The sequence below is a fragment of the Delphinapterus leucas genome, chromosome 20 (assembly GCF_059928025.1).
Source record: "Delphinapterus leucas isolate spDelLeu-1000000601 "Yukka" chromosome 20, BTC_Dleu_Yukka2, whole genome shotgun sequence".
NCBI classification, from domain to species: Eukaryota; Metazoa; Chordata; class Mammalia; order Artiodactyla; family Monodontidae; genus Delphinapterus; species Delphinapterus leucas.
Window position 1 is genome coordinate 7,921,326 of NC_143148.1, and position 27,105 is coordinate 7,948,430.

Below are 27,105 nucleotides of genomic sequence, written 5' to 3' on the forward strand. Positions count from 1 at the left end.
ATGTCCCCCGTTATTGAGTTACCTCAGAGAAATAGTTCCACAACACTAACACAAGGTTGGGGACAGGGGGAGGGGGAGGGGGAGAATAACAAGTCCTGTCCTGTCAAAGGGCAGGGATAGTCCAGAGTCCCTGGGAACAACTTAGTGGAGCAGAAATCTGAGGGCTGGCCAGGGGAGGGGGGCAGAAAGGCTGGGACCTTCCCACAGCCTTGTGGCAATGCGGGGGCGGGGCAAGGGGAGACAAGGAAGCTGACCCCATTTCCTCCCTCAAACACATGTGCTCACTCTGATCCTCCTCTCAGACTCTTTATTATTTCAAGTAAGAAAAAAAAGAAAATAAATAAGATAAATAATACGATAAATAAAGAGGAGACTCAGTAATAAACAGCCTGTGGCTTCAGGAAGTGTAGCTGGGGCTTCGGCCATGTGAAGGTCCCACCATGCTCAAGGGGTCCGAGGAGCCCACGTTGGGAGGCTCGGGGGCCAAGATCCCTGGAGGCTCCAGGGGTGGCGGGAGGAAGCCTGGCAGCGGCAGGAAGCGAGCAGGTCCCCGGGGGGCCAGGTCCCAGTTGGAGGAGCGGTGCGGGGGCAGGCGGAGGGGAATGCCAAGAGCCTCAGACTGGTAAACGTTGTATCCATCCTCAAGAAGCAGCTCCCGGAAGCTACAGGCCTGGGGGTTGAAGTGGAGCTGAGGGGATGAGAACAAAGATCAGAGACGTGGGATTCCTCTACACCTTCCTCCTGCAGGAACCCCAGCTCCATCCTCTCCCACACTCAGGGATGCAGGCCCCCAGCTCTCTCTTCCTTCAGACCACAGAGTCCTGTCCTCCAGCAGGATGTGGGAGTCCCGGGACTCCCGGGGAGCCGGGGAACCCACTCCTTCCTCAGATGCAGAGTCCAGGTCCCCAGCCCCTTCCTCAAAACCACAGAAGCAGGCTCTTCCTTTACCCCTAGGCAGTCCCGCCAGGCTCACCTCCTTGCCCTCACTTCACAGAGAAGAATATTCCAGCCCAGGGATCAGTGGAGGCTCTCTAAGTCCTGGCAGGGGCATCTGGCTAGCACCCAAGGTCATGTTCACTTTACAGGCCATCGATTCCCAGAGTGACCCTGCACCCAGCATGAGTCAGGTCTGTAGGAGCCTGTGTGGTCAGCATGGGTTACAAGTCACAAGACTCGGTCTCCCAGGTCATTCTGTCATTCACAGGCTTTGTGACTTGGGGCCGGTGGTGGCCCTGCCTGAGCCTCAGTTTCCTCTTCTTGTGAACATGGATGACAACAGCTGCCCTTTCCAGGGATTGTGGCGAGGTCGGGGCATGCAGAGAGCATCGAGCCAAGCCTGGCCAAGGTCAAAGGTGCAAAACATGGTCCTCCAGACTGTGAGGGTGGGGAGAGGAAGGGTGGAGCGCAGGGACAGGGGTCCTGGAAACTCACCGATCCATACAGCCTCCCCTCTGGCCCCTGGCACAAGAACCTGGATGTTTTAACTCCCAAGATTTGAATGACCCCTGGCTTCAGGGCTTTCAGCTCCAGAAGACCTGAGAGGAGAAAGTGATCAGGGACTCAGAAGGCCTTTGCCCATCCCTCTCCTCCCTCAGACCCAGGAGGCCAGCCCCCAATTCTCTCCTCCCTCAGGACCAGGCCCTACCCCTACACTCACTTTCGGGGCTCCGGCGGGCCGTCCCCACCACTGTGCCATCAGCCCTGATCTCCAGGTGGGCCTCCGTCTCCTGGGCGTCATCCGTGTAGAGGTATCGCTGGCGGACTTGGCCCCCAAATTGGAGGAGGGGGCTGGAGTCAGGAATGGGATGTGCCTGGCAGGGTCCCAGCAGGACAGCTAGCACAGGGACCCACAGTCCCAGGTGCTCGAATTTGGTCTTGTCCCAGCCCATCAATGGTTCACGTCCTCAAGTGAGGTATGGGGTCTGGGCTTTGAAGACCTGAATGGTCTAGATTCTGTTTCAGAGCCTGGCTGTCGGGGAGAGCAGATTCACGACGGCTTCTCTGGTAGCTGAAATGCCTGGGTCCTCTCGCACGTAGATTCACAGCTGACAGGACACCCAAATCTCTTGGGAAGAATGCAGATGCTCCAGAATTTATACCCAGACAGACCCGCCCAATCACCTTCCCGACGCTTGACCCTTGATATTTGACCCACATGGCAGATGCTAGAATTCCACGGTGGCCAGGTCAGCCTGAACGGATGATGCAATCAGGGGTCCTTCCAGCTGAGGCCCTGGGCTCCTGGGTCTGAGGCATCAGGGGGATAGAAATGTGATGAAGTGGGACCTGAGTGAAAGGGGCTTGGGGCCCAGCCCATTTGGTCTGAGGCAGGAGGGAGCTGGGGTTTCAGACTCGTGGGTCTGAAGAAGCAGGAGGCTGGGGGTTCAGCTCTTGGGTCTGAGGGAGGAGGGGGCTGGGGGCCTGGACTCCTGAGTCTGAGCGGGAAGGGGGCTGGGATCCACCTCTCTGCCTGACTGATGCAGGTGTCCCACAACTGGCGTTTCTGCATCTCACCTGACTTTCTGGGTTTCTGCGGGTCAGACACTGAGGTTCCTCTGGCGTTTCTGCATCTCACCTGACTTTCTGGGTTTCTGGGGGTCAGACACCGAGGTTCCTTGGTCATTAAGAAAACAAGTGCTGCATGATCCAAGCGTTCTCCTCAAGGACACAGGAGTCCTGGTGTGGGAGCTTCAGACCAACCTGCTCACAAATCCCAGCCCAGGCACTCATACACCAAACAACCCAGCCTCCTCCTCCTGGACCCTGATGCAATCCTGATGTTTCTTTCACCAGAGAAGCTAACCAAGATCAGACCGGTGCCCTCAGAATAGCCTGGGGAAGTGGGGGGAGGGTGAGAATCTTTGACTCAGAGTTGACAACTGACACAGGCTCAGGAGGGAGAAGTTAGACCCAAGATCCCAAAGGGAATGAGGGGTTGGGCAATTTCCTGGAACCTAAACGTGCAAGAGTCTGAACACCAGATCTGAAGGAGGCGGGTGACTGGAGGCCCGGACTTCTCATTCTGAGGAGGGGGCTGGGGGCTGGGAATCCTGGGTCTGGAGAAGTTATGATCAGATCTCTAGAGAGTCAAGTCCAATTCCTGGGTCTTTGTTTTCTTGAATGGTAATGGTCAGACCGCTCGGGCCAGGCTGGGTGTTGGTGGGAAGAAGGCTCGGTGGAGGGAAGCCGCCTCACGTCTGCAGAAGAGGGAGGCTTTTGCTCCTAGCCGGGTCTGCCTCGGCCTCTGCGGAAGAGAGTTTCTCTTCCACTTCTGCTTTCTCTGTTCCCGTCCTCGGGAGAGGCGGGACGTTCCCTTCACCGTCAGGTGCCTGACGCTAGGGTTCGCTCAGACGGAGAGACTGGGAGCCGGGAGTCTCGAATTTGCGGGTGGATGGGGCGGAGTGGGGATCGGCGGCCCCTGGTGGGCGCGGGGACACGTTCCCGCCAGAGGCTGTCACGCCGGACTCAGAGCCGGCGGAGGCTTTGCACCCGCCCATGGAGCAGCCAGGTTAACAGGTTCTGCATCTCCACGGGAGGACGCGACAGGGGGCGGAAGCCGCTGGGCCGTGGCCGGACTCGGCGCATCCTGGTACACAGGGCGGATGGCGAACCCAGAAACTGGAGGGGAAGAGGGAGAGGTCGAAGTCCAGCGTTGCAGCTGGGCGCTAGATCTCGGTGTCCACGGAAGGATGGGCTGCTAGGAGGCCAGGTAGGCTGCCCCTGGCTGGCCGATGTCAGGCAGGAGGGGGGCTGGGGCGCGGGTCTCCTGGTCCGGGGGAGGGAGGACGGCGGGGGCTGCGGCCCTAGAACTGGGAGCTGCGGCTCGGCGCCAGGGAAGGGGCGGTGCTCCGCCTCCGAGCTACCTGCCGGCCGGGGAGGGGCGGGGCTGGGATCCTCCGGACCGCATCCCCTCTCTTACCTCCCCTTCCCGAGCCCTCGCAGCCAGTCGGGGGAGGCGGCGTGGAGGGGGAGGGCTGTCGGGCCTGGGAACCTGGAGTCCAGGGTTCCGGGGGCCGCCGGATGTGGGCTGCACTTGGGGCCGGAACGCTCCGTTCACGCCAAGCTGACTGTGGAGCTCAGGTAAGTGAGAAATGCAGATGCCTCGGACCCAGGAATCGGGCCTTCAGTCCCAGGAGGCGCTTCCCCCACCTCTAACCCCCTATGACCCCCAGGAGTCTCCTCCACCCCGACCCCCAACTCCTGCTTCTCCAGGAAACAAGATCCCCCATCCAGGCCTGGACCTCCAGCCTCTCATGTTCTACTTGGCCCGTTGCTTCCTGCCATCTCCCTGGTGGACCCTGCCCCTCACACACAGGTTCACCGAGAAAGGAGTTGGGGGAACACTGTCCAACGTCAGTGGACCTTACTGCCTGGGAGAGTGAAATTCCAAGACGTGAGGACAAGGTGGTGGGTCCCGGACCATTGCTATTTTGGAAACCACTAATTTTCACCATCTTCCATCTGCCGAGATTCCAAGCCCTTAGCTTCTCCTAATTCAGATCCAGGAGCCCTGATCCCCTTTTCCCTCAGACCCAGGTCTCCAAACCCAGAGTTTCCTCATTCTCTCAGGCCGCTCCTCCTTGACATTCATTCTCAAGCTTCGAGTATCTCGTAATTCACTTTTCTTCCCTCGTAGCCATGTGGGCACCCAGGCTCCGTCACCTGTCTGACCTTCCTGCTAACCTGTGTTTTTACCTCAATCTTCTTCTTCCACATCCACCAAGACCTCTTTCACAGTGGCTTAGGCCTGTCTGCCCTATGTCCAGACCGTAACCCAGTGACCTCCCCTGTGGCCATCATCTGTCTGTCGGGCACACCCATGAACCCCAACGCCTCTGTCTCCTGTCCCAAGCATCCTGCTTCCCTCTCAGGAACCTGGACTATCTACCCAAACGGCCGGCTTGGGAACCGGATGGGGCAGTACGCCACGCTGCTGGCCCTGGCCCAGCTCAACGGTCGCCAGGCCTTCATTCAGCTTGCCATGCACGCCACCCTGGCCCCCGTGTTCCGCATCACCCTGCCCGTGCTGGCGCCTGAGGTGAACAGCCGTACGCCTTGGTGGGAGCTGGAGCTTCACGACTGGATGTTGGAGGAGTACGCCCGACTGAAGGAGCCCTGGCTGAAGCTCAGCGGTTTCCCCTGCTCCTGGACTTTCTTCCATCACCTCCGGGAACAGATCCGCAGTGAGTTCACCCTGCACGACCACCTTCGGCGAGAGGCCCAGAGTTTACTGAGTCAGTTCCGGCTCAGCCGCACGGGGGACCGCCTGAGCACTTTCGTGGGTGTCCACGTGCGCCGTGGGGACTACCTGAAGGTGATGCCCTATCCCTGGAAGGGTGTAGTGGGTGATCGCGCTTACCTCCAGCAGGCTATGGACTGGTTCCGGGCCCGGCATGAAGCCCCGATCTTTGTGGTCACCAGCAACGGCATGGAGTGGTGCCGGGAAAACATCGACACCTCCCGGGGGGATGTGATCTTCGCTGGCGATGGGCAAGAAGGTGCCCCCAGCAAGGACTTTGGGCTGCTCACACAATGCAACCACACCATCATGACTATTGGCACCTTCGGCTTCTGGGCCGCCTACCTGGCTGGTGGAAACACCGTCTACCTGGCCAACTTTACCCTGCCTAACTCCAGCTTCCTGAATATCTTTAAACCCGAGGCCGCCTTCCTGCCTGAGTGGGTGGGCATTAATGCAGACTTGACTCCACTCCAGATGTTGGCTGAGCATTGAGCAGCAGGGAGACTTTCTGAAATAGTCTGATCAACCTAGGGCAAGTGTTATGTATCTCTGGAAGCCCAGCAGCTTCTGGAGAAGCTGGTGGTCCTGCAGCTGGTGGACACCCATTTCTAGAGTGATTCTAGTTGGCTAGACTTGGAGAAAAAGGGGGGCTGGCTTTCTGCAACTGCCAGAACATTCTAGAATCAATGGAAGATCTTTTCATGATGGCTGGCAACGTCTGCAGAAGCTCATGGCAGTTCTAGAATGCACAGTGCCCACCTGTTCTTCCCAGCCCATATCCAGAGTACTTCTAGATCACTGCCCCACCAGGAACAGGGAACTCCCTGTTCCAGCATTGACCATCCTGGTCTTTTTGAGAAGAGATATTTCTCTTCCCTGGGTCATCAGGACAGAAGAAACTCATGGATGTGCTATAGTAAGCACTCACCAACTTCCCTTCTGTGTTTCTGGAATGTGTTTCCAGAGGAGGGATTTTTTCCGGAGAGGGTCAGCTCTAATGCCTGTAAAGAACCCTGTGGGGACCTTCCAGAGGGCTTGGGATTCCGGAATTCCGGATCACCTCGGCAAAGAAGCTAACAAAGGTAAAACCAGCAGCCCAACACCTCACCACTGCTAGAAAGTTTGATGGACGACAAACTCTCTGTAGCTGGGGCAGTTTGTGTGACAAGTGGAACTTTACCCAACATTTCAGCCCCTGAAAAACCACAGATATGCTAAAACATGGGAGGGGTGGGGGAAGGGATGCTGCTGAATGCTGCAGCTTAAGGAGCAAGGCTCTGCAGAGATCTAGGGACACCATTTTTTTTTTTTTTAAGCTCAAAACTGCCAAAGGTAGACATGCACATCTTGGCTCCAAGTTCATGTTGCTTTACCCAATTAAGGAAGTTTCCTCCTCTGCAGCTGGGCTGCTGGGGAGTGATGGTATAACAGGGAAGAACAAAATCTGACTCCATGTTGGATCTGTTTCTTTTATGTTAACTTTTGCTTTCCCTTGCTTTTGTTACTATAATCACTAAAAGGATGCTATCTATAGCTATAAGCATACATGATGGTCTGCATTGGGAACTCTGCCCCTCTGACTGAATGTTAAACCAAAGTGCCTTTGTTCAGCTCACAGGGAAACATCCTGCCCGCGCACCCATGAAGGACTGCAAGAAAGAAGAAATTAACACACCCCCTCCCCGATGCTGGCCAAGCCAGGAGATGTTTTGCAAGACTTATGGCCTTTTTACTTTACTTCCTCACCTCCTCCCCCTCTCTGTTCTATAAAAGAAACTAGCATCCAGGCCCCATAAGATGGTACTCTAGGACACTAGTCTGCCCTCTTCTCAAACACCCGGCTTTCTGAATAAAGTCACTGTTCCTTTCCTCAACACCTCATCACCCAATTTATTGGCCTGTCATGCAGCGAGCTTGGACTCGGTAACAATGGGGTTGATTTACTGAAAGTCAGCTGGCGTAAGCGTGCCCTGTGGGCTTGCAGAAAGCTGCAGGTACTGTGCCCCTTGCCAACCACTCTTGGCCCCTGAATTCACAGAGCCTCTAAATCTGGCTTTGGGTAAGTCAGGGATGAAAGAATCAGAAGGTATGCAGACCCAAGACTGGTCTCCAACCCAGGCAGGAGCACAGCGTCTGGCCAAAGAGGATGGGATTCATGACTCAGATTTCAGGACTCCCTTGAGGCTTTTTGAAGGAAGCGAAGGTAGACACTTGAATTACAGAGTTGTCTGAGAATGTAAGCCCTTTTCTAGTCTTCTCAGGGAGTTTTGGAGGACCAGTCCCTACTCAGCTGCCATAGGTGGGAGAGAGGGAAGTATGAATTAAAAATCCTCATCACCAACCCATCTCTGCAGGGTTTTTTGGGTTTTTTTTTCCCCTTCGGTATGCGGGCCTCTCACTGTTGTGGCCTCCCCCGTTGCGGAGCACAGGCTCCGGACGCGCAGGCTCAGCGGCCATGGGTCACGGGCCCAGCCGCTCCACGGCATGTGGGATCTTCCCGGACTGGGGCACGAACCCGTGTCCCCTGCATCGGCAGGTGGACTCTCAACCACTGCACCACCAGGAAAGCCCTCTGCAGGTTTTTTTGAGTCTCGTGTGCATGAGGGTGTGTGTAAGTGAGTAGGAGTAAAGGTGTGGAGCTTCCGGGGACTCTCACTTCTCACGTCTTGGGATACTGTTCCTGCTCTCTTGTTAGTGCACTTGTGTGAGTTATGGTCTCAGAGACCCAATTCCTTTCCTAGACTCTCAGCACTGGCCTCCAGACCTCTCTTTCCCCTGGGACCTCAGCATCCAGCCCGAGGCTGGAGAAAGAAGGCGGAGGGGTGGATGGGGGAGTGAGCAAAGATTATAATTAAAAAAAAAAAATTTTTTTTGTCCACGCTGCTTGGCATGCGGGATCTTAATTCCCCCACCAGGGATCAAACTCGAGTCCCCTGCAGTGGAAGCGCAGAGTCTTTTTTTTTTTTTTTTTTTTTGTAGAATAACAAAAAATATTTTACTAAAACATAAGATTTACAGAAGTTTCCAGACAAGCCATACAAAATGGTCACAAGCTTTTTCTTGAAGGGAGGATTCTACACTTGACAGCAAAGTCACAATGTTATTAGTGAGGGCTGTGATGTTTGTTTAATGTTCCCATTTTGGTTCAAACAATCAAGCTTGTCCATCTACAGTGTCTAAATAAAGTTAGACTTGGCTAGAGAGCATATTCTAAAGAACTGGTTAGCTGCTTTTAACCAATGCAATCAGATCACCATAAAAAGGGGGAAAGGAGTCCATAAAATTAAAATAAAACTACCTTCCCCCCACCACCAAAAAAATAATAATAATAAAGAAAAACACCCACACCTCTGCAGCTAACCCTGACAACTACCTTCATTCACAGTGCTTTATACTCAAACCATGATGGGGAAATGAATAAAAGCAGAGAAGGGCCACTGCTTTTAAACGTTTCGCAACAATCCAGATGACACTTCTAGCCTCTGCTCATGCTTTACAACAGTGAATCAGGACAAGACATAGATTTGCTAATGTGCATTTAATCACCAAAGGACTGAAGATGTCTGGGCTTTTATTCTGTAATGTTTCTAAGACTGTGTCCATTAAATGCAAACAAAAAAGGAAGAAGTCTTGGCAGAACAAGAGAAGTGATGCACACTTGATGATCGGATCGATTTAAATATTATTCATGGCATATAGCCTAGTCCATGCTCTAGCCGTTTCTATGGCTTGGGCTTCGTTGGTCTTCCACTGCTCCGCTACATCATTTGCTAATGGATCATCTGGATTGGGAGCAGTTAACAAAGCCTGGATCGATAGCAGAACTGTGCGGATCTGCAGTGCTGGGGACCACTTATCTTTCAAAATATCTAAACATATTCTTCCCAACTTGTCTACATTAGGATGATAAATTTTGGTCATGAAACGTACTTTAGGGGCTGCCATTGGGTATTCTTCTGGAAGGAATAGTTCAAGTTTAAAAGTCCCTCCCTCAAAGGGGGAATCCTGAGGGCCAGCAATGACCACATGAAAATAACGGGCGTTGCTCTCATCTGGTTCTGCTTTAATGCCGGGAACTGGCTCTGCCAGCAAACGCTGGGTTTCCTTGATAATCCTGCGGGGCAGCCCGGCCATCTTGTCAGATCCCGAGTTCGGCCTCTGGTCTCGTCTCCCAAGCGCAGAGTCTTAACAGATGGACCGCCAGTGAAGTCCCAACATTATAATTCTTGAACTACATTTCCCATAAAGCTATGGGGTTGTCTGCAGTAATCTGCTACGGGGAGACCCCAGGGCCTTCTGGGAGTCGTAGTCCTAGGGCTAGAAAGGACAGCTTCCCACGTTTTCGTGGCTAGAGGACAGTGTTTCCCGAGGGCCGTGGGCAGCTAGCCAAAAGCCTGGGTCCTGGGGCCCAGAGAGAGGCGGAGACTGAAGGCTAGAAGCCCTTTCCTTAGCTTGGAAACCAGAGCCCCCAGGGTAAGCCCCCTTCGGTAGACTCTGGGAAAGTTCTAGTCTGAAAAGGGGGCTGTGACATCATGGAGCTATGGGCGGGGCCTCCCTTTGTTGCGGTCCAATCAGGCTAAGAGTTGGGCTTCTGGGCGGGGCCAAGGAAACCTCAGGGAATATCTCTTGGGAATTTGGGGCCCTGCGTGGGTAGCCGGAAGGCAGAGGCTTGGGAGTTCCTATTAGTAAGGGGCGAACCGTGGCTGTAAACCCCAGTTAAAAACTGTCTATACCACGCAACCAACCTCACCCTCACCACCCTCCTCCGCCAAAATCTTTAATTTTGGTCGTGGGAAAAAGAGTGGAAGGAGTGGCCTGTTCTTCCTCTCTGAAAGCCCTCAGAACCTGGACTCTTCAGCGAACCCTAGTGTTGGAAGGTACAACAGTCAGGAGTCAAGGTCGGGCTGCGGCTGTTTAGAGTGCTTCGGGACTCCTCGGTTTTCTAATGAGAAGTGTGCGCCCTGCAAATTGGGGCTCCATTAGTCTCGGGGAAGGGTTTCTCTCCGTTTAGCGTTCACCTCGGTTTGGGGTAAGAGGAGCCTCCCCGGAGTTCGGCGCGAACTGCGCGCTCTGGCCGCAATGGGGCCGTGGCGGCTTCCCCTCCTGGTGGCGGCTCTGGCCGGCTGCCTGCTTCCTGCCCGGGGCTGTGTCATGTGTGATCCAAACGTCGTGGGGGCGCTAAACTCCTTGGAGACGGATTACCTGCCTGGCCACCTGGAGGCCAAGCATCACAAAAACGTGATGAAAAGGGTAAAGCAGGCAGTGGAAGCTTTCAAGGACCTGCCGATTGACGAGGATTCCTATATGGGGGTCGTCGGTGAGGGCGGAGTGCGACCCCTGGGTCCTGGGAAAGGAGGGCTCTGGGGCTAGGATTACTGGGAGGTGCTGGGGAGAAAGGGCTGGAGGTACAGTCTCCTGGTTTCGGGAATGGAGAAGGCTGGGATGCACATTCTGGGGTTCCCCAGGGCTGGCAAATACTGTTCTCCCTACCTTTTATCCTGCAATTTTATTCCATATGTAATAAATAAGACTACAACTCCCAGAAGGCAACGGCGTGGGTTAATCCCTTTACCAGGCCCATCCTTGCCCATTGGCCCCGTGGGTGTTGTAGTTTCTAAGACTAGGTGAGCCAATGAGACAGCAATGCTTGGAATCTGGGGTTTATCTCCCCCCACAGATGAGGCCACACTGGAGAAGGCAGCTTGGAGTTTGCTGAAGGATCTGAAACGCATCATGGACAGTGATGTAAAAGGTAAATGCACAGAGGGGGCAGGAGAGGGCTTCCAGAAACTCTGAGAGAAGTGATTGCTGGTGACACCTGGTCTGGTGGTCAGGTACTGGGCTCTGGAACCAGACTGCCTAGGTTCAAATTCTGGCTCTGCCGGTTTCCTAGCTGTGTGGCGTTGAGCGCTTTGTCACCTCTAAAATGGAAACCATGACACAGCCTTCATCCCAGTTGTTGCTTAGCCCAGTGGCCAGCATTATGTTAAGTGGTCATTAAATTGTATTGTCTTTCCCTGAGGAGACCCAAAAGCCAGGCTCTGCAGGCCGAGGTCAACTTCCTGTGCCTCACATCTGGGAGGAGCAGGAGGGTGGGGGTGGGGACTCCTCTGCGTCATCCTGCTTCTTCCCAGGCGAGCTCTTCGTGAAGGAGCTGTTCTGGACGTTGCACCTGGCAAAGGATAACTTTGCCAGCTACGCTGCTCAGTTTCAAAAAGCGGGTGAGAGAAGATGGGAGGCCGGCATCTCAGCCTTCTCTTTTCACAGTCCAAGAGTCCCTGACCCCAGCCTTCTGCTTCTCCGAGTCCCATCCATCAGCTCTCCCAACCCCTTCCTCCCTCAGACCCAGGGGTCCAGACACCCAAGTCTTTCCTTCCTGGAACTCAAGAGCCCCAGCCCTAGCCTGTTCCTTCACCCCCTCTCTCATCCCCTTTAACGTAGAAATCTGATTTTTTTTTTTTTAATTCTTTCTACCGAGGCAGCGTTTTGTCCCAACAAATGTGGTGAGTCCGGATTATGGAAACTGGTCCTCTATCCCTCACCCCTGCCCCGTGAATACCCAGCCTCCCTCTTTTGGGTCTGTGTGTTTTTTCATTCTCCGCGTGGAGAGGTTCCTGGGTCTCCCGTATTCCTTTTGCACCTCGGACTTCTTGGGAAGCGGGCATATAGTTTTTGCACTCTTTACTGAGCTTGGTTAGACCGGCTTCCTACAGGGCTGTGTTCTAGCCCAGCCCCGCAGGCTGACCTCCTCAGGATTCGGCTCTTGAGCCCGCCCCAGCCCTTGGCCCTGCCCTCTCCTCTTAGCCCCGCCTCTTAGTGGGAGAACACAGCCTCGAACCTGCCCCTTCAGGTTTGATGTTGCAGCCTCTGATCTGGTGCAGTACCTGCCAGAAGCAGGTTCACTCTTGTCGAAAGTCCTCGAATTGCGGAGGTGAGAGAGCTGGGCGCAGCCGGAGGGGTTGGCGCGAGAGGGGCGGAGCCAGAGGTGAGATCAAGAGTCTAAAGAGGTCGGAGACTGGAGACAGCCAACAAGAAAAGGCGGGGCGAGACCAAGTGGAAGGGGGTTGGGAGAGGGCCCAGAACCGTGAAAGAGCATCCCACAGTAACCCCCTATTCCCAGAGCGCAAAGTCAAGGTCCATCAGATGGAAGATATGATCCTGGACTGTGAGCTCAACTGGCATAAAATCTCTCAAGGCCTGACCGATTACAGCTTTTACAGGGTGGGGCCCTCCAACTCCCGTTACCCTTGAACTCCATCAGGCTTGCATGAGCCCCCTGGCCCCTGTATCCACAGGCCTGCACCCATAATGCCCATGACCCATGACTACCAAGTTTGGCTTCTTCTGATCCCCTGGGAACCCATGCCCTGACCAGTACACCCTGGACTCCCATCTCCCCACTGAAGCCCCATGATCTTCTCACCCCTGTACTCCCCAACCCCTGAATTCCCCAGGCCTCTGTGACCCCTTGAGCTTGGGTTTAGGTTTGGGGGAACAATTCTGAGACCTTGATGTCCAAGGGGAAGGAGCCCACGCTGACCAAGACCATGGTGCGTCCAAAGGATGCAGGCACCTATCGCTGCGAGCTGGGCTCCGTGCAATCCAGTCCAGCCACGATCATCTATTTTCATGTCACAGGTCAGTGCTGGGGAGTTGAGAGAAGTGGGATTCAGGGTCCTGGTGTGGGGGGGGGGCGGCTTCAGGGAGTGGCCTGCTTCAGGGACGTGGCTTATGGGGCATAACTTCCCATTGGGGTGTGGTTTCAGGCCACGAGGGTATGGCCTCCGGTCCTGAGTGTGGCCTCTGGCCACTGGGCCAGGGCTGCCTTGTGGGTGTGTTTGGGCTTCACGCAGTTGGAGGCGTAATTATGTCCCGGAGGGCCTGGGTCCTGGGGCAAGTTACTGTGGGAAGAGCTTGCCTTGGCCTTGGCAGGACCTTCGCGCCCTCCCAGGACTGCTCCTTAACCCTGTTCTATCAGTATTGCCCAAAAGAATCGTGGAGGAGATACCGTCACCAAATACTGAAACCAAGGATGAGGTGGCCCCAGGTGAGGTGACTTTGGATCGCCCCCAGACGGCCACAACCCTCCAGTCACAGTCTCCGAAGCCAGAGAAAGTGCTGAGAAGCCGCCTGGTCGGGCTGCTGATCTGGGGCTTTGTCGTGCTGATAGCCAGTGTTGCCACCGTGTGAGCCGCCCACTGAAGAAGGCAGGGCTTGGAGCGAGGGGCGGGGGCTTCCAACTACCTAATACAGAAGGGGGTCTCCAGCCAAGGAGCGCTGAGAGCCGGACTTCCTCTGGGAGCGGGGCTTACCTAGGAGGGCGAAGCTTGGATAACTGCTAGAATAAGATCAAACATAGGGAGGCCGAGAGGGGTGTTCCTCCCTCATTAGAACCTAACCTTGTTTCTGCTATTTGTACCCCAACCAGGATACTTTTATCTCGGTCTGGGAAAGTGATCGATTTCATAAAGTCCTCCTGGTTCAGCACTGGCAGTGGAGCTGCTCAGGACTCTGAGGTTTCAGAAGAAAAGGCCAAAGAATCAAGGAGAAAATAAATATTTATCTGGTTGTCTAAGTATCTGACTCACTCCTCCGGACTGATTCTAACTTTTGGTTCCCCTAGGGAAGCCTGGGGATGGTCTTCTGTCTGAGGGAGGAGGGGCTGGGAACCTGGTCCTGTGGGTCCTGGAAGGGGCCAACTGGCTGCGATGTAATTCCAGAATCAAGGAGTGGGGCCGGGCCAGCCTTCCCCAGGTCTCCTCCCCCAGGCCCGGTCCCCTCACAGGACGCCCCCTCCCCGCTCTTCCTGCCGGTTTCCTCTTGCCTTTTCCTGTCCCCCACCCAGTGCTGGGAGCTGGGGCAGAGGCAAAGGCTGAACAGGAGCAGCGGGGTCAGGAACCAACCAGGGCAAGCGGAGCCAGGGCCCCCGGGTGCTGCCGGGACCCGAAGTAGGGTAAGAGCTGGGGACCCAGGAGTCCAGCACCCTCCTCCCTCAGACCCAGGAGTCAGTCCCCAGCCACCCCCCATCCCAGCAACCAGCAATCCGGGCTCCCATCCCCTCCTCCGCCCAGATTCTGGAGGCTGGGTCCCAGACCCCTCCTCCCTCTGACTCAGGAGTCCAGGTCCCCCTTCACCCCATCCCTACCTGTCAAGGCCTCAGGAGCCGGGGCTTTATCCACCCTCCCTTAGGGCCATGCTATCTGGTGAGCGGAAGGAGGGCGGAAGCCCCCGTTTTGGGAAGCTCCATCTCCCTGTGGGCCTGTGGATCAATTCTCCCAGGAAGCAACTGGCCAAGCTGGGTCGACGCTGGCCCAGCGCTGTCTCTGTCAAGTGAGTGCCCACCTCCTCACGGCTCCTGCCCCTGCCCCACCTGCCTCCCATCTGTCCCTGTTTATGACCCAGTCCCTGCACTGGGTAATGCCAGGGAACCGGAAAGAGTTGGCTCCAGTTCCTGTCCTGAATGGGCAAGTGAGATGGCAGGCGGTAGGGGACAGTGGGCCCCAGTGATATAGGGTCCGGTGAGGGAAGTGCTGGGCCTGGAGATGGGTTTAGGCCAGTGGACACGGGGATAGGGACACAGTAGGAGTAGCGGTTTGGTTCACCTTCCTCCTCTCCCTGCTCACCTCTTGGAATTTCCTTCTGTGGGACTCGCCTTTATTTATTTTCTCTCCTTTGCTCTCTCTTTGCCTCTGGCTTCTGCCCACGCCACCCCCCATCTCTACACACCCCGCGTCTCTCGTCCTTCTGTGGGTGTTTGTCCCCCACTATCTCTGGGTGTCTGTCCCTCCCTTTCTGGGTCTCTGTTCCTCCCCGCCCCCCCACTCTGGGTCTCTGCCCACCTCTCTCTTTCTCTAACCCCTACCCCCGTCTCTGCATGTCTTTCTGGTTCTCTCTCCCGTGTCTCTGCTCGCCGGTGGGCTCCCAGGTCTTCGTCTTCGGACACGGGGAGCCGCAGCAGCGAGCCACTGCCCCCGCCGCCGCCGCACGTGGAGCTGCGGCGAGTGGGCGCGGTCAAGGCGGCCGGGGGAGCCTCAGGGAGCCGCGCCAAGCGCATCTCTCAGCTCTTTCGGGGCTCGGGGACCACGGGGTCCGGTGGCGCGGGAGCCCCCGGGACTCCGGGGGCCGCGCAGCGCTGGGCCAGCGAGAAGAAGCTGCCGGAGCTGGCGGCGGGCGTGGCCCCCGAGCCGCCACTGGCCGCCCGCGCCACGGCGCCCCCGGGGGTCCTCAAGATCTTCGGCGCCGGGTTGGCTTCGGGCGCCAACTACAAGAGCGTGCTGGCCACGGCGCGCTCCACGGCGCGCGAGCTGGTGGCCGAGGCGCTGGAGCGCTACGGTCTGGCCGGCAGCCCCGGCAGCGGCCCCGGCGAGAGCAGCTGCGTGGACGCCTTCGCGCTGTGCGACGCGCTGGGCCGGCCCGCGGCGGGCGCCATTGGCAGCTGCGAGTGGCGGGCGGAGCACCTGCGAGTTCTGGGCGACTCGGAGCGCCCACTGCTGGTGCAGGAGCTTTGGCGGGCGCGGCCCGGCTGGGCGCGGCGTTTCGAGCTGCGCGGCCGCGAGGAGGCGCGCCGCCTGGAGCAGGAGGCCTTCGGAGCGGCAGACGGCGACGGTGAGCTGGGGGTGGGTGGGGCGGGGAAGCCGGATTCTGGGGGCGGGGCCTGAGGAGGGAATGGGTGGGGCTTGGGGCGGAGCCATGGTGGGCGGGGCCTGAGGGCTGTTGGGACAGGATGGCGGGCGCCGGGGGAGGGTCCGCGGGACGGGGACTGCGCGGGACCTATAGCACTGGGTCTAGGGGAAGGCGGAGATGGGGCAGGACCTAGGTCAGCCAGATGGCCTAAGCCCGAGGACTTTGCTCTTGGGATAGTTGCAGAGTTGATGGGCGGGGCCTGCGATGCTGGGGCGGGGCCTCGGAATGGAGTAATAGGAAGGCAGAGATATTGCGCGGGGCAGATGAATGGTCCTGATGGCAGATGGCCTCTCAGTAGTAGGCTGAATTGGCTCGTAAGGGGCAGGGCCTATGTGGATGGAAGCTAGAAGGGGGACGCGCTTGGAAGGTAAAGAAATGGGCTATTAGATCAGGGCCTAAGAAAGGGCGGAGCCTCAGAAGGGTGGGCCTTGGACCAGGTGACCTTAGGCTGGGTTGGCTGCAAAGCCTGAGTGGGGGCTTGAGGGTGGTGCACCGGAAATGAAGCGGTATTTGTATTGGCCAACGACCAGGCTACTTGGGGGCCTAGTATTTGAGAAGGCCCGGCCTGGAACAGTAGGTGCACCTGTGATGAAATAACAAAGGAGGGGGCAGTCTGGCAGGGGTGGGGCTGGGCTCACAAAGATAGTGTCTGCTCAGGGAGCCTTCTCACAGCTTTTCTGTTCCCGAGTCTCCCTTTGAGAGATAGAGTGGTGTAGCAGTTACATTCATGGGCTTTCTTCGCCGGTTAAACCCAGCAAAATCCTAGGCGAAGATTCAATGATATAATGCATATAAAGGGTTTTAGCACAGGGCTTGGCACATAGTAGTTGCTAAATAAAGAATGGCAATTATAACCATCATTGTCTTTTTTTCTTTTCCTTTTTTTTTTTTTCCAAAAAGCATTCACTGAACACCTTCTGTGGGCCACACATTATTTAGGGCCCTGGGGGAATACAGTGGGGACATTGACAAGTTCCCGCCCTTCTAGATTTCACAGCCCAGTGAGAAAAACATCAGTTCACTCATTCAGCTCATTTCCACTGGGCACCTACTAGATGCCAGGGCTGTGTGTGACAAAGTTCGGAGTGCCAGTGGTGCCCTTCTCTGCTTCGACTTGGAATGTCAGGGAAGGGTGTTCAGGAGGAGGTGGTTTCTGCTTTCCTTGGCGCAGTACCTTCTCTGTTCTTCGTGAACAGTTCTAGTGCCTAGAACAGTGCCTGGCACATAGTAGGGGCTCAAAAAATATTAACTGAAAGAATGAATGAATTTATGAGCTGAAATTACAAGATGGGTAGGAGTCAAGCAGGAAGTGTGTTCCAGGCACAGGGAACAGCATATGCAAAAACCTAAATGTGGGAAGCAGCCTCACCTCTTTGCAGCCAATTGTCTCTTTAGAATCTCTAGCTCTTTCCAGTCTCTGTCTCATCTTTCTCCATCTCTCTCGGCAGGCACGGGCGCCCCCTCGTGGCGGCCACAGAAGAACCGCTCCCGCGCGGCGTCAGGTGGGGCGGCGCTGGCCAGTCCTGGCCCGGGGTCGGGGTCAGGGCCCTCGGCTGGGTCCGGGGGCAAGGAGCGCTCGGAAAATCTGTCCTTGCGGCGCAGCGTATCGGAGCTCAGTCTGCAGGGTCGGAGGCGGCGGCAGCAGGAGCGCAGGCAGCAGGCACTTAGCATGGCCCCAGGGGCAGCCGATGCCCAAATCGGACCTGTAGACCCCGGCGACTTCGATCAATTGACCCAGTGCCTCATCCAGGCCCCCAGCAACCGCCCCTACTTCCTGCTGCTGCAGGGCTACCAGGACGCCCAGGTAAGCGCAACCTGTCCTAACGAGAGAGACCTATGCCCCACCCTTCGGTTGAATGGGCGGCAAAACTACAACTCCCAGAATCCCGTGGGTCGCGTTAGTCTCAGGTATGTTGGAAGGTATGGTCCCAGCCAGGTTCCAGAGTAGGAGATAATATCAGAGAAGAGAATGGGAGTGGTGGAGGTAGATGTCGGAGAAGGATTTCACTGGAGGGGCAAGTAGGCGATGATTCATTTCTTTCAAAGTTGGGAGAAAGCAGTGTCTTCCTCCAGGGAGAATGGGAGAGCCCACTTTATTTTATATTTTATTTTATTTTATTTTCCCGCGCTGTGCGACTTGCGGGATCTCAGTTCCCCGACCAGGGATTGAACCCGGGCCACAGCAGTGAAAGCCCGGTATTCTAACCACTAGTCCATGCCCAGCCGTAACTCCTGGGAGAGCCTATTTTAGAAAGATCTTCTTGGAGGCCTCTCTTTCTTGAGGGAGAGTAATGGAAGAGTATCTTCTGGGGAGGGAGATAATTTGATTGATGCCTGGAATCTTGTTCGGGGTAAGCCTATGTTGTCTTAGGAGGAGTGGATTGAATCATTTTTTAAAAAATATTTATTTAATTAATTTTATTTTTGGCGGTCTTGGGTCTTAGTTGCGGCATGCGGGATCTTTTGTTGCGGGCGCGGACTCTTCGTTGCAGTGCAAGGGCTTCTCTCTAGTTGTGTCGCGCGAGCTCTGTACTTTGCAGCACGCGGGCTTAGTTGCCCCGCGGCATGTGGGGTCTTAGTTCCCCGACCAGGGATCGAACCCGAGTCCCCTGCATTGGAAGGCGGATTCTTTACCACTGGACCACCAGGGAAGTCCCTAAATCATTTTTTAAAGTTGATGATTTACTTTGGAACGATTGTGAACATTGTTGATGGGTACAGGTGGTAGTGATACTATTTTACATATATGAGTGGCAATAGGAGAACCTGTTTGAGTGTTGGGGAACAAGAGAAAGAAAGGATTAGTGGTTGGGGGCCAGTGGTAAGTTATTTCATTAAAGAAATGTAATGTATTATTGGAAATATTCGTGTGTGTGTATGTGTGTATGATAATTAGGAGAATCATTCTTATGGTTTTGTCCACCTTTGGGTTAACAATGGTACAGCCAAGCTCAACAGGTACAATTGGAATCAATGGGAAAGCCCACTCTGGAAGGTGGTGGAGTTTACTGAACAGTTCCATTTTTACTCTCAGAGAGGGATCCATCTGGGTTAGGTCACTTGGCTGTGTATATGGGTGAGAGGTTAAAACTATTCAAAGAACTTGCATTGGAGGAATTCATTCTTCCTTGTTGGGGCAACAGGACAGGGAAAGTTCATTGTAGGAAGGGGTTTGTATATATTATAACAGCCCATTCCTCCAGACAAGGTTGGTGAATAGGAGGCTCTATTTAGGAAAGGTGGTCAAATTGGAAGGATCTATTCTGGGAATATAAGAAAGTACGTTATGGGAAGAGAGGGAAACATTGGAAACATCCATTCTTTCAGATGGGACTCATGAGAAATTTCTTTGTAAGAGGCTTCATTGGAAGTGTCCGTTCGTTGGGAACAGGAGTAAGAGTTTAATCTCTTGTAGAGAGGAATTTCTTTGCATTCATCTATTCACGGGTGTCTGTAATGTGAGAGTTCATGTGAGGTGCAGTGGAAGAATCCCTTCTTGGGTTAAGGAACAGGAGAGCCCATTGTAAAAAGGGGGTTCGGGTATTCAGGATCATTCCATTCCTCCAGACAGGGATGAAAAATAGGAGATTCTACCTTCAGAAGGTGATCAGAAATATGGAAAGATCCATATTTCTCAAGAGGCAAATGAACCAATACATTGTAGTAAGGAAATTTAGAAATGTGCATTCATGGGGTGGAGGTAGTGGGAGAGAGTTCAGTGTAGGGAGGGGATTTATGGATATCAGGATGACTGTTTTCTCAGACATGAATGGGGAACAGAAGTGTCTACTTTAGGAAGGGGGTCAGACAGAGTGCTTCCATTTTTATAGGATGCAGACGGGAGAGTCATTTTTAGGAAGGGGTCTTCTGGAATGCACCTCTTCATCTGGTGGATGAAATGCGACACTCCATTATAAGAAGAGGGTCTCCTTGAAAACATCTATTTATAAGATGGGGTTACTAGAAGTGCCACTGTATGGAGATCTCCTTGGAGACGTCCTTTTTGGGGATGGGAATATTGAGAGCATCCACTGATGGGAGGGAGAGTGTCTTTGGAATCCTCCATCCTGGGAGTGGGGGGAATAGGTGAGTCCATTGTAGAATTACGGCTCCTTGGAAGTAAATTCATGAGGTGGGAAAAAATGAGAGTCCATTACAGAAAGTGGGTCTCCTTGGAAGTGTACATTCATGGGGTAGAGATAATGGAAGAAACCTTTGTTCAAAGGGGAAGTCGCTTTAAAGGTATCCTTGCTTTGGGAATATTGAGAGAAACTATTATTGGAAGGGGAAATGTCTTTGAAAGCCTCCATCACAGGGGTGGAATGATGGGCAAGTGGGGACTGGGGTAGGGAAATGGGAGAGTTCCTAGGAGAAAGAAGGTTTCCTTGGGAAGGTCCATTCTTAGAGGGTGAGGGTAGTGGGACAGTCCATTTTAGTAATGGAGATGTGGTGTCCTTGGAAGCACCCATTCTTTGGGCTGGATGTTATGGGAGAATCCACTGTAGGAGGGGATTGGCTTGAAGGAGTCCATTCAGAGGAGGTGAGAAGATGGGAGAATCCATTGGAAAAAGATCTCCCGGGAAGCATCCATTCTTTGAGGGAGGGAAATGGTAAAGCCCATGTCAAGAAAGGGGTTTCCTCGTATCCAGTCTTCAGGATGGATGTTATGGGACAGTTCACCATAGGAAGTGACTTTGAAGAGTCCACTCATGGGAGGTCGGAGGTAATTGGTGAGTCCTTTGGGATCCCAGGAGATCTCCTTGGAAGTGCTCATTCAAGGGATCTGGTCAACTGTGGGTAAGGGATTTCCTCAGAAGCATCCAGTCCTCGTGGAGTGGTGTCCTTTAGTGCATCTTCACTTTCCCTCCAGGACTTCGTGGTGTATGTGATGACTCGGGAGCAGCACGTGTTCGGCCGGGGTGGGAACTCCTCGGCCCGCGGTGGGTCCCCAGCCCCGTATGTAGACACCTTTCTCAACGCCCCGGACATCCTGCCGCGTCACTGCACAGTGCGCGCAGGTCCTGAGCCCCCGGCGATGGTGCGCCCATCTCGGGGAGCCCCAGTCACGCACAATGGGTGCCTCCTGCTGCGGGAGACCGAGCTGCATCCGGGCGACCTGCTGGGGCTTGGTGAGCACTTCCTGTTCATGTACAAGGACCCCCGCGCTGGGGGCGCGGGGCCGGCGAGGCCTCCGTGGCTGCCCGCACGCCCCGGGGCCACACCGCCGGGCCCCGGCTGGGCTTTCTCTTGCCGCCTGTGTGGCCGTGGCCTGCAGGAGCGTGGTGAGGCACTGGCGGCCTACCTGGACGGCCGCGAGCCCGTGCTGCGCTTTCGGCCGCGCGAGGAAGAGGCGCTGCTGGGTGAGATCGTGCGTGCCGCGGCCGCCGGCGCCGGGGACCTGCCGCCCCTGGGGCCCGCCACGCTGCTGGCGCTGTGTGTGCAGCACTCAGCTCGGGAGCTGGAGCTGGGCCACCTGCCGCGCCTGCTGGGCCGCCTGGCCCGTCTCATCAAGGAGGCTGTCTGGGTGAGCACTGCCAACCCGCGTCCAGTCCCATCTGCGCCCCAAGTCCTTTCCCGAGCCTCCTCTAGCCACCTCCAACCTTAGTTCCGTAGTTGGGCAGGACAAAACTACATCTCCCAGGATACCTCAGGAGGGGGCTTGGGCTATTAAGCAAGGGGCCCCAAGGGATGCTGGGAGTTGTGGATCAATCCACAGTGCTTTAAGAGAAGACAGTACAGTAGTACCTATCTTTGCAGCCGGGGGATATTGGAAGAAACCATCCTGGGAGATGGGGTAGGGGAAGAGATCCCTGAAGGTTGGAGCCGTAGTGGGCGAGACCATTCTTGGAGGCGAGTGAGAACAAACCCACTGGACCAGTAGATGGATCTGCCAGGGAGAAGCCATTCAGAGTTGGGGGTGGGGGAGGCGGGGAAAGTTCCATCCTATTGAGCTGGGGCCTAGTTAGAGGAAAGGTTTAGGAGGTTTTTTTTGAATAGGGGGAAACTCCATTTGAGCAGAAGTAGACCTAAAGGGAGACAGACCACCCTTAATCATAGGTGTGTGTGTTTTAAACTGTAAGAAGAGGATTGACTATTCTGAAGCTTGAGAATCAGAGTCCATTTGAAAATTGGGGAGAGTCTCTTGTCAAAAAGGAAAACTCAGGGCATTAACTCATAGGCCTCTCTTCCTCGTCCACCTCACCTTAATTCTGATCTTACTGTTCCACAGGAAAAGATTAAGGAAATTGGAGACCGTCAGCCAGAAAAGTAAGAGAAACTCTGGGGAGAACGGTCTAGAGTGATGTGGGGGTCAGCATTCGCAGCCAGTTCTATGTTCACATTTCCATGCATGTTTTAGTGCAAGCTTCTTTGGGACTCAACTTTTCTAGTTGTGAAATGAGGGTTGGACTCTGACCCCAGTTAGACCCAGATCTCGAGGCTTGGACATATTTGGTGGGGGGGAATTGGGCAAGGATTACAAGTCCCTTCCCCTTTTCCCAGCCACCCTGAGGGGGTTCCTGAGGTGCCCTTGACCCCTGAGGCTGTGTCTGTGGAGTTGCGGCCACTCATGCTATGGATGGCCAACACCACGGAGCTGCTGAGCTTTGTGCAGGAGAAGGTGCTAGAGATGGAGAAGGAGGCCGACCAGGAGGGTGAGCTCTGACCCAGGCCCATGCTTGTCCAAGCCTCCTGCCGTTCCCTGCACCTGGGGACCTGGGCTTCTGCCTGGCAGCCTCTGGTTCTCCCTCTCACTCCTATGCCTGTCCTCAGACCCACAGCTCTGCAATGACTTGGAATTGTGTGACGAGGCTATGGCCCTCCTGGATGAGGTCATCATGTGTACCTTCCAGCAGTCTGTCTACTACCTCACCAAGGTTGGCCTTGATCCCTGCTTCCTGTTTGGTATAGCATCACTTCCTGTTTGAACTACATCACATGAACTACATCTGGTGTCACTTCTTATTTGACCTAGCAACATTTCCTGCTTCTGACATCACTTCCCATGTCCCAGCCCCTCCCCCACCTCGCACTTTGCTGTTCTGGTACCAGTTCCTGTTTGAGCTTACATCACTTCCTGCCTTCCTGACTTCTCTTCCTGTCTCTGCAACTATCCCCTCCTCATAGGCTGACTTCACTGCCTGGTTATATCACTGTTACCACTTTCTCAAGGTACTGTTTTCTAAGTCCACTGTTAAGTCACTGATAAGTTAGATAGATAGATAGATAGATGGATAGGTAAATATAGATCAAATAATACTAAGCACTGTCATTTAAACTAAACCTCTTTATTCAGGCCTCACTTTCTGTGTTTGCTGACCTCACTTCCTATAGCTTTGAATTCATTCCCTTTTCTGAGCCACAGGCCTTTTTCTCCCTGGAGTGCCCATCCTGTAGGGCCTGCTTCCTGCTCCAGTCCCCCGCCACCACTCTTTTTTTTTTTAAATATTTATTTATTTGGTTGTGCTGGGCCTTAGTTGCGGCAGGTGGGCTCCTTAGTTTTGGCATGTGAACTCTTAGTTGCAGCACACATGTGGGATCTAGTTCCCTGACCAGGGATTGAACCTGGGCCCCCTGCATTGGGAGCATGGAGTCTTATCCACTGTGCCACCAGGGAAGTCCCACCACCCGCACTCTTGAACTTAATATTGCTTCTTGGAATTCTCAGGGTTTCTGTCTTCTGTTGGGCCTCATTCCTTATCTGTAGAATGAAAGGGGATATTTTGGGACAGGTAGTTTCTATGTTCCTTGAGCAGCCTTGATTTGTGAAGCCCTTTCCTCCTAGGCTTCACTTCCTGTACATCCCTGCCAAGTGTGGTTTTATTTCTTCTTTGGCTCTGACCTCATTTCCTGTCCTTGGCCTGATCTCACTTTCCACTGGCTACCTGCCACCCCACTCCCACTTCCTGACTCTCCATTCTTTTCCTTTCCTTCGGGAATTCTGGATAAATAATTCTTTGATTGAAGGGAGCCTCTTTTTTCAATGTCCTTTGTCCTCCTTGAGCTGTCTCTGTTGAGAACTACATCAGAGGTGGTCTTAAAATACCCAAGACACTTCTGGAAAGCCTTTCTTAAACTTGAGGTATCCCAGGCCTGATGAATGCTAGGAACCTATCTGGAAAGTAGGATTTTGCTCATGGAGACCTTTGGGATTTGAAGGTAGAATGGACTACAATTCCCAGAAGCCTTTGGTGGAGCTCCCCAGTACCTTCATACTCTACTACCCTGAAGCTTCCAGGGAGTTGTAGTCCGATCCCTTGTTTGCATCTCTGTGTTCCCTCAGACTCTGTATTCAACGCTGCCTGCTCTCCTGGATAGTAACCCTTTCACAGCTGGGGCAGAGCTGCCGGGGCCTGGAGCCGAGCTGGGGGCCATGCCTCCAGGGTTGAGACCTACCCTGGGCGTGTTTCAAGCTGCCCTGGAACTGACCAGCCAGTGCGAGCTGCACCCGGACCTTGTGTCTCAGACTTTCGGCTACTTGTTCTTCTTCTCCAATGCATCCCTTCTCAACTCGCTGATGGAACGAGGTGAGGGTTGGTCTGGAAAGGGTCCGGGAAGCAGAGACAGGAGCCACTGAGACCTGCATCAGTTAAGACACATCAGAGGCTCAGGCCTCATCTTTAGGGACTCTGGAGAGGAAGCTCCAGATCCCAAGCTGAAGAATAGGAAAGGTCTGGGAGGCAGGAGGGCAGAGTCCGTGCACCCATTGCTTCTCACACCCTTCCCCCACAGGTCAAGGCCGACCTTTCTATCAATGGTCCCGAGCTGTCCAAATCCGAACCAACCTGGACCTTGTCTTGGACTGGCTGCAGGGGGCTGGGCTGGGTGACATTGCCACTGAGTTCTTCCGGAAACTCTCCATAGCTGTGAACCTGCTCTGTGTGCCTCGCACCTCCCTGCTCAAGGTGACTCCTGACCCCTGACCTCTGAGTCCCCAATCCCACTCATCCATCCTCTGTATTCAGCTTACCCTTGGATCTCCCCTTGGACTCCATGTTATCCCCAGTCCCAGTTCAGACACCATGGGTGAGGCATCAGCAGCTAGAAGGAAGCCAGCCACATAAATGTCCAAGCTTGGCTGCATCTGAATCCCAGTTGGACTTATTAATAATAGTTTCCAGGGTCCCCTCCCTCAGACATGCTGATTCAGGAAGTCTGGTATGGGACCAAGGAATGTGACGTTTAAAACATTCATTGAACGTAAACTACATGCCAGATACTCTGTTTAGCCCTTCTCACTGAATGCTGACTAAGCCTCGTGAAGTAGGTTATTAATTGACAATTTTGTTCAGACAAAGAAACTGAGAATCAGGCAGGCTAGGTCACTTGATTTCATTTATTTACTTTTATTTATCAAACTTTTACAGAGCATTTAATAAGCACCAGTCAGAGTTCTGTGTACTTTACAATCTTGCCATATTAAATCGTCCTAACAACCCTGTTAGGTAGTTCCTGTTCTCCCCCAATTTACAGGTGAGGAAACTGAGGCACAGGGTTTGCGAGAAGGTAATGAGTAGCCTGGGACTTTTGAACCCAGGCAATCTGGGTTGAGTTTCTTGTTTTAACCACAGTGATGATTCTGTTGCCTAGATCTAGGTTAGGTACAGAAATTTTCAAACAGTTACAAAAAGTAGCCACAGTAGAATAATGAACACCTATGCACACAGTAACATAAACTAATGGTCAGTTTTGTTTCTTCTCCACCCCTGCCTACTCCTACCTACTCATGTATTCCAAAGCAAATCACATTTTTCTTTTTTAAAGCTGAGAGTATGCCCTTTCCCACTATCACTTTGGTGACAACCATGTCTCACAGTACCTGGAAGACATTGCACAGACATCACTGTCTACCCACTACATCCATGCCCTCTTCTATGGAGGGCCTTCCACTTAGGATTTCTCAGCTGCCCCATAATGATCGTGGATTTTTCACCTCATCTTCCCACCAGGCTTCATGGAGCAGCCTACGAACTGACCACCCCACGCTGACCCCTGCTCAGCTCCACCATCTGCTCAGCCACTACCAGCTGGGTCCTGGCCGCGGGCCTCCACCTGCCTGGGATCCTCCCCCTGCAGAGCGAGATGCTGTGGACACAGGTGAGGAGAAATAGGGACGGAGGCATTGGGGCTGTCAGCTTTCTTCTGTCCTCAGGACCTAGGGATCCATAGCCCCAACTCCTTCCTCCTGGTCCAAGATTCTGGACCCCTATCCCTCTCCTGCCCCGGGATCTAAGTGCTGGATCCCAGGATACAGTATTCTCCCCCAGGATACAGGAGTTCAAGCCCCCAGCTCCTTATTCTTTTCGCAGCGGTTCAGGTCCCCAGCCTCTTTCCCCCTCTTTCCCTCTTTCCTCCTCACCTAGGGGGCCGAGTTCCAGGCCCCTCCACTCTAAGGAATCTGTACAACGAAGTTCCCAGTCCTTCCTCCCTAATGGACCCAAGAACCCAACTATATCGCCCGTTTCCCAGGCAACGGTGGCCTTTCATAGTCTGAACTACAGCTCCCACGATGCTTGGGGACTCCCAAGAGTCGCGTTTGAGGGGACCCTGCTCCAGTAGTTGCCGGGGTTTTTTTCCTTTCTTCGGGCGTGACGCAGTCTCGGCTATCCCCGACACTGCTGCCTCACGCCCATTTTCAGAATTTAACTCCGACTTCTTCGGTCTCATAGGGGACATCTTCGAAAGCTTCTCCTCCCATCCTCCCCTCATCCTGCCCTTGGGCAGCTCGCGCCTCAGCCTCACCGGTCCGGTGACGGACGACGCCCTGCACCGTGAACTGCGCAGGCTCCGCCGCCTCCTCTGGGATCTTGAGCAGCAGGAACTGCCGGCCAATCACCGCCACGGACCTCCTGTGGCCACGCCTCCTTGAAAACCAATAGCAAACGAGCGCGCGAACCTTGAAAATTCATCGGCCTCTCTAGAGTCTAGAGCCTGTCTGAGCGCAGAGCTTTCTGGGAGTTGTAGTTTTTCCCCGCGTGGAATGCTGGGAGTTTGAGTTTTGGGGTAGTAGAGGATGGGACCGTGGGAAGATGGGTTTGGGAATTTGAGTGCCAGGAACAATAAAGGTATCTGTGGTATTGGCAATGCCTCTATTGTTAAGACTCGGGAGCGGTAGTGATGATTTTCTGTGGAATAAGGCATCAGGGCCCTTGCCTGGAGCATTGGGCTCCTGCCGAATCCTC

General features: G+C 54.3%; 4 protein-coding genes and 1 pseudogene across 13 annotated transcripts; 3 read left to right on the top strand and 2 right to left on the bottom strand.

The window, feature by feature from the left end:
* Positions 1-222: 222 nt before the first annotated feature.
* Positions 223-4,703, bottom strand: FGF21 (fibroblast growth factor 21). The gene is made up of 3 exons (XM_089902614.1): positions 1,658-4,703; positions 1,432-1,535; positions 223-688 (listed from the first exon to the last, which is right to left on the bottom strand). The coding sequence occupies exons 1-3, from the start codon at positions 1,887-1,889 to the stop codon at positions 398-400; spliced, it is 627 nt and encodes a 208-aa protein (XP_089758740.1). The 5' UTR covers positions 1,890-4,703; the 3' UTR covers positions 223-397.
* On the top strand, positions 2,916-7,118 carry FUT1 (fucosyltransferase 1 (H blood group)). 7 transcript variants are annotated; one of them, XR_016390902.1, is made up of 4 exons: positions 2,916-3,709; positions 4,213-4,407; positions 4,637-6,324; positions 6,854-7,118. XR_016390902.1 is itself a non-coding variant. In XM_022585146.3 (3 exons), the coding sequence occupies exons 1-3, from the start codon at positions 3,392-3,394 to the stop codon at positions 5,732-5,734; spliced, it is 1,611 nt and encodes a 536-aa protein (XP_022440854.2). In that variant the 5' UTR covers positions 2,916-3,391; the 3' UTR covers positions 5,735-7,118. The 7 variants fall into 7 exon arrangements, 6 of the variants coding, with proteins under 6 accessions (XP_022440854.2, XP_089758732.1, XP_089758733.1 ...); XM_022585146.3 differs by having other exon boundaries at positions 4,637-7,118; XM_089902607.1 differs by having other exon boundaries at positions 3,592-4,080; positions 4,637-7,118.
* LOC111180459 (ubiquitin-conjugating enzyme E2 N pseudogene) lies at positions 4,804-9,447 on the bottom strand (annotated as a pseudogene).
* Positions 9,448-10,125: 678 nt separating this feature from the next.
* IZUMO1 (izumo sperm-oocyte fusion 1) lies at positions 10,126-13,797 on the top strand. Of its 4 annotated transcripts, XM_022585156.2 has the most exons (9): positions 10,126-10,559; positions 10,920-10,994; positions 11,377-11,463; positions 11,725-11,745; positions 12,093-12,173; positions 12,363-12,463; positions 12,727-12,880; positions 13,221-13,428; positions 13,671-13,797. In XM_022585156.2, exons 1-9 carry the CDS (start codon positions 10,322-10,324, stop codon positions 13,795-13,797), a joined length of 1,092 nt encoding a protein of 363 aa, XP_022440864.1. In that variant the 5' UTR covers positions 10,126-10,321. The 4 variants fall into 4 exon arrangements, with proteins under 4 accessions (XP_022440864.1, XP_030617069.1, XP_089758738.1 ...); XM_030761209.2 differs by lacking the exon at positions 11,725-11,745; XM_089902612.1 differs by lacking the exon at positions 13,671-13,797 and having other exon boundaries at positions 12,727-12,904; positions 12,946-13,400.
* Positions 13,798-14,119: 322 nt separating this feature from the next.
* On the top strand, positions 14,120-27,015 carry RASIP1 (Ras interacting protein 1). Its single transcript, XM_022585150.3, has 12 exons — positions 14,120-14,195; positions 14,432-14,572; positions 15,168-15,847; positions 17,374-17,729; positions 20,796-21,449; positions 22,155-22,192; positions 22,427-22,578; positions 22,697-22,800; positions 24,207-24,450; positions 24,656-24,828; positions 25,873-26,020; positions 26,593-27,015. The coding sequence occupies exons 2-12, from the start codon at positions 14,436-14,438 to the stop codon at positions 26,790-26,792; spliced, it is 2,886 nt and encodes a 961-aa protein (XP_022440858.1). The 5' UTR covers positions 14,120-14,195; positions 14,432-14,435; the 3' UTR covers positions 26,793-27,015.
* The last annotated feature ends 90 nt before the right edge of the window (positions 27,016-27,105 follow it).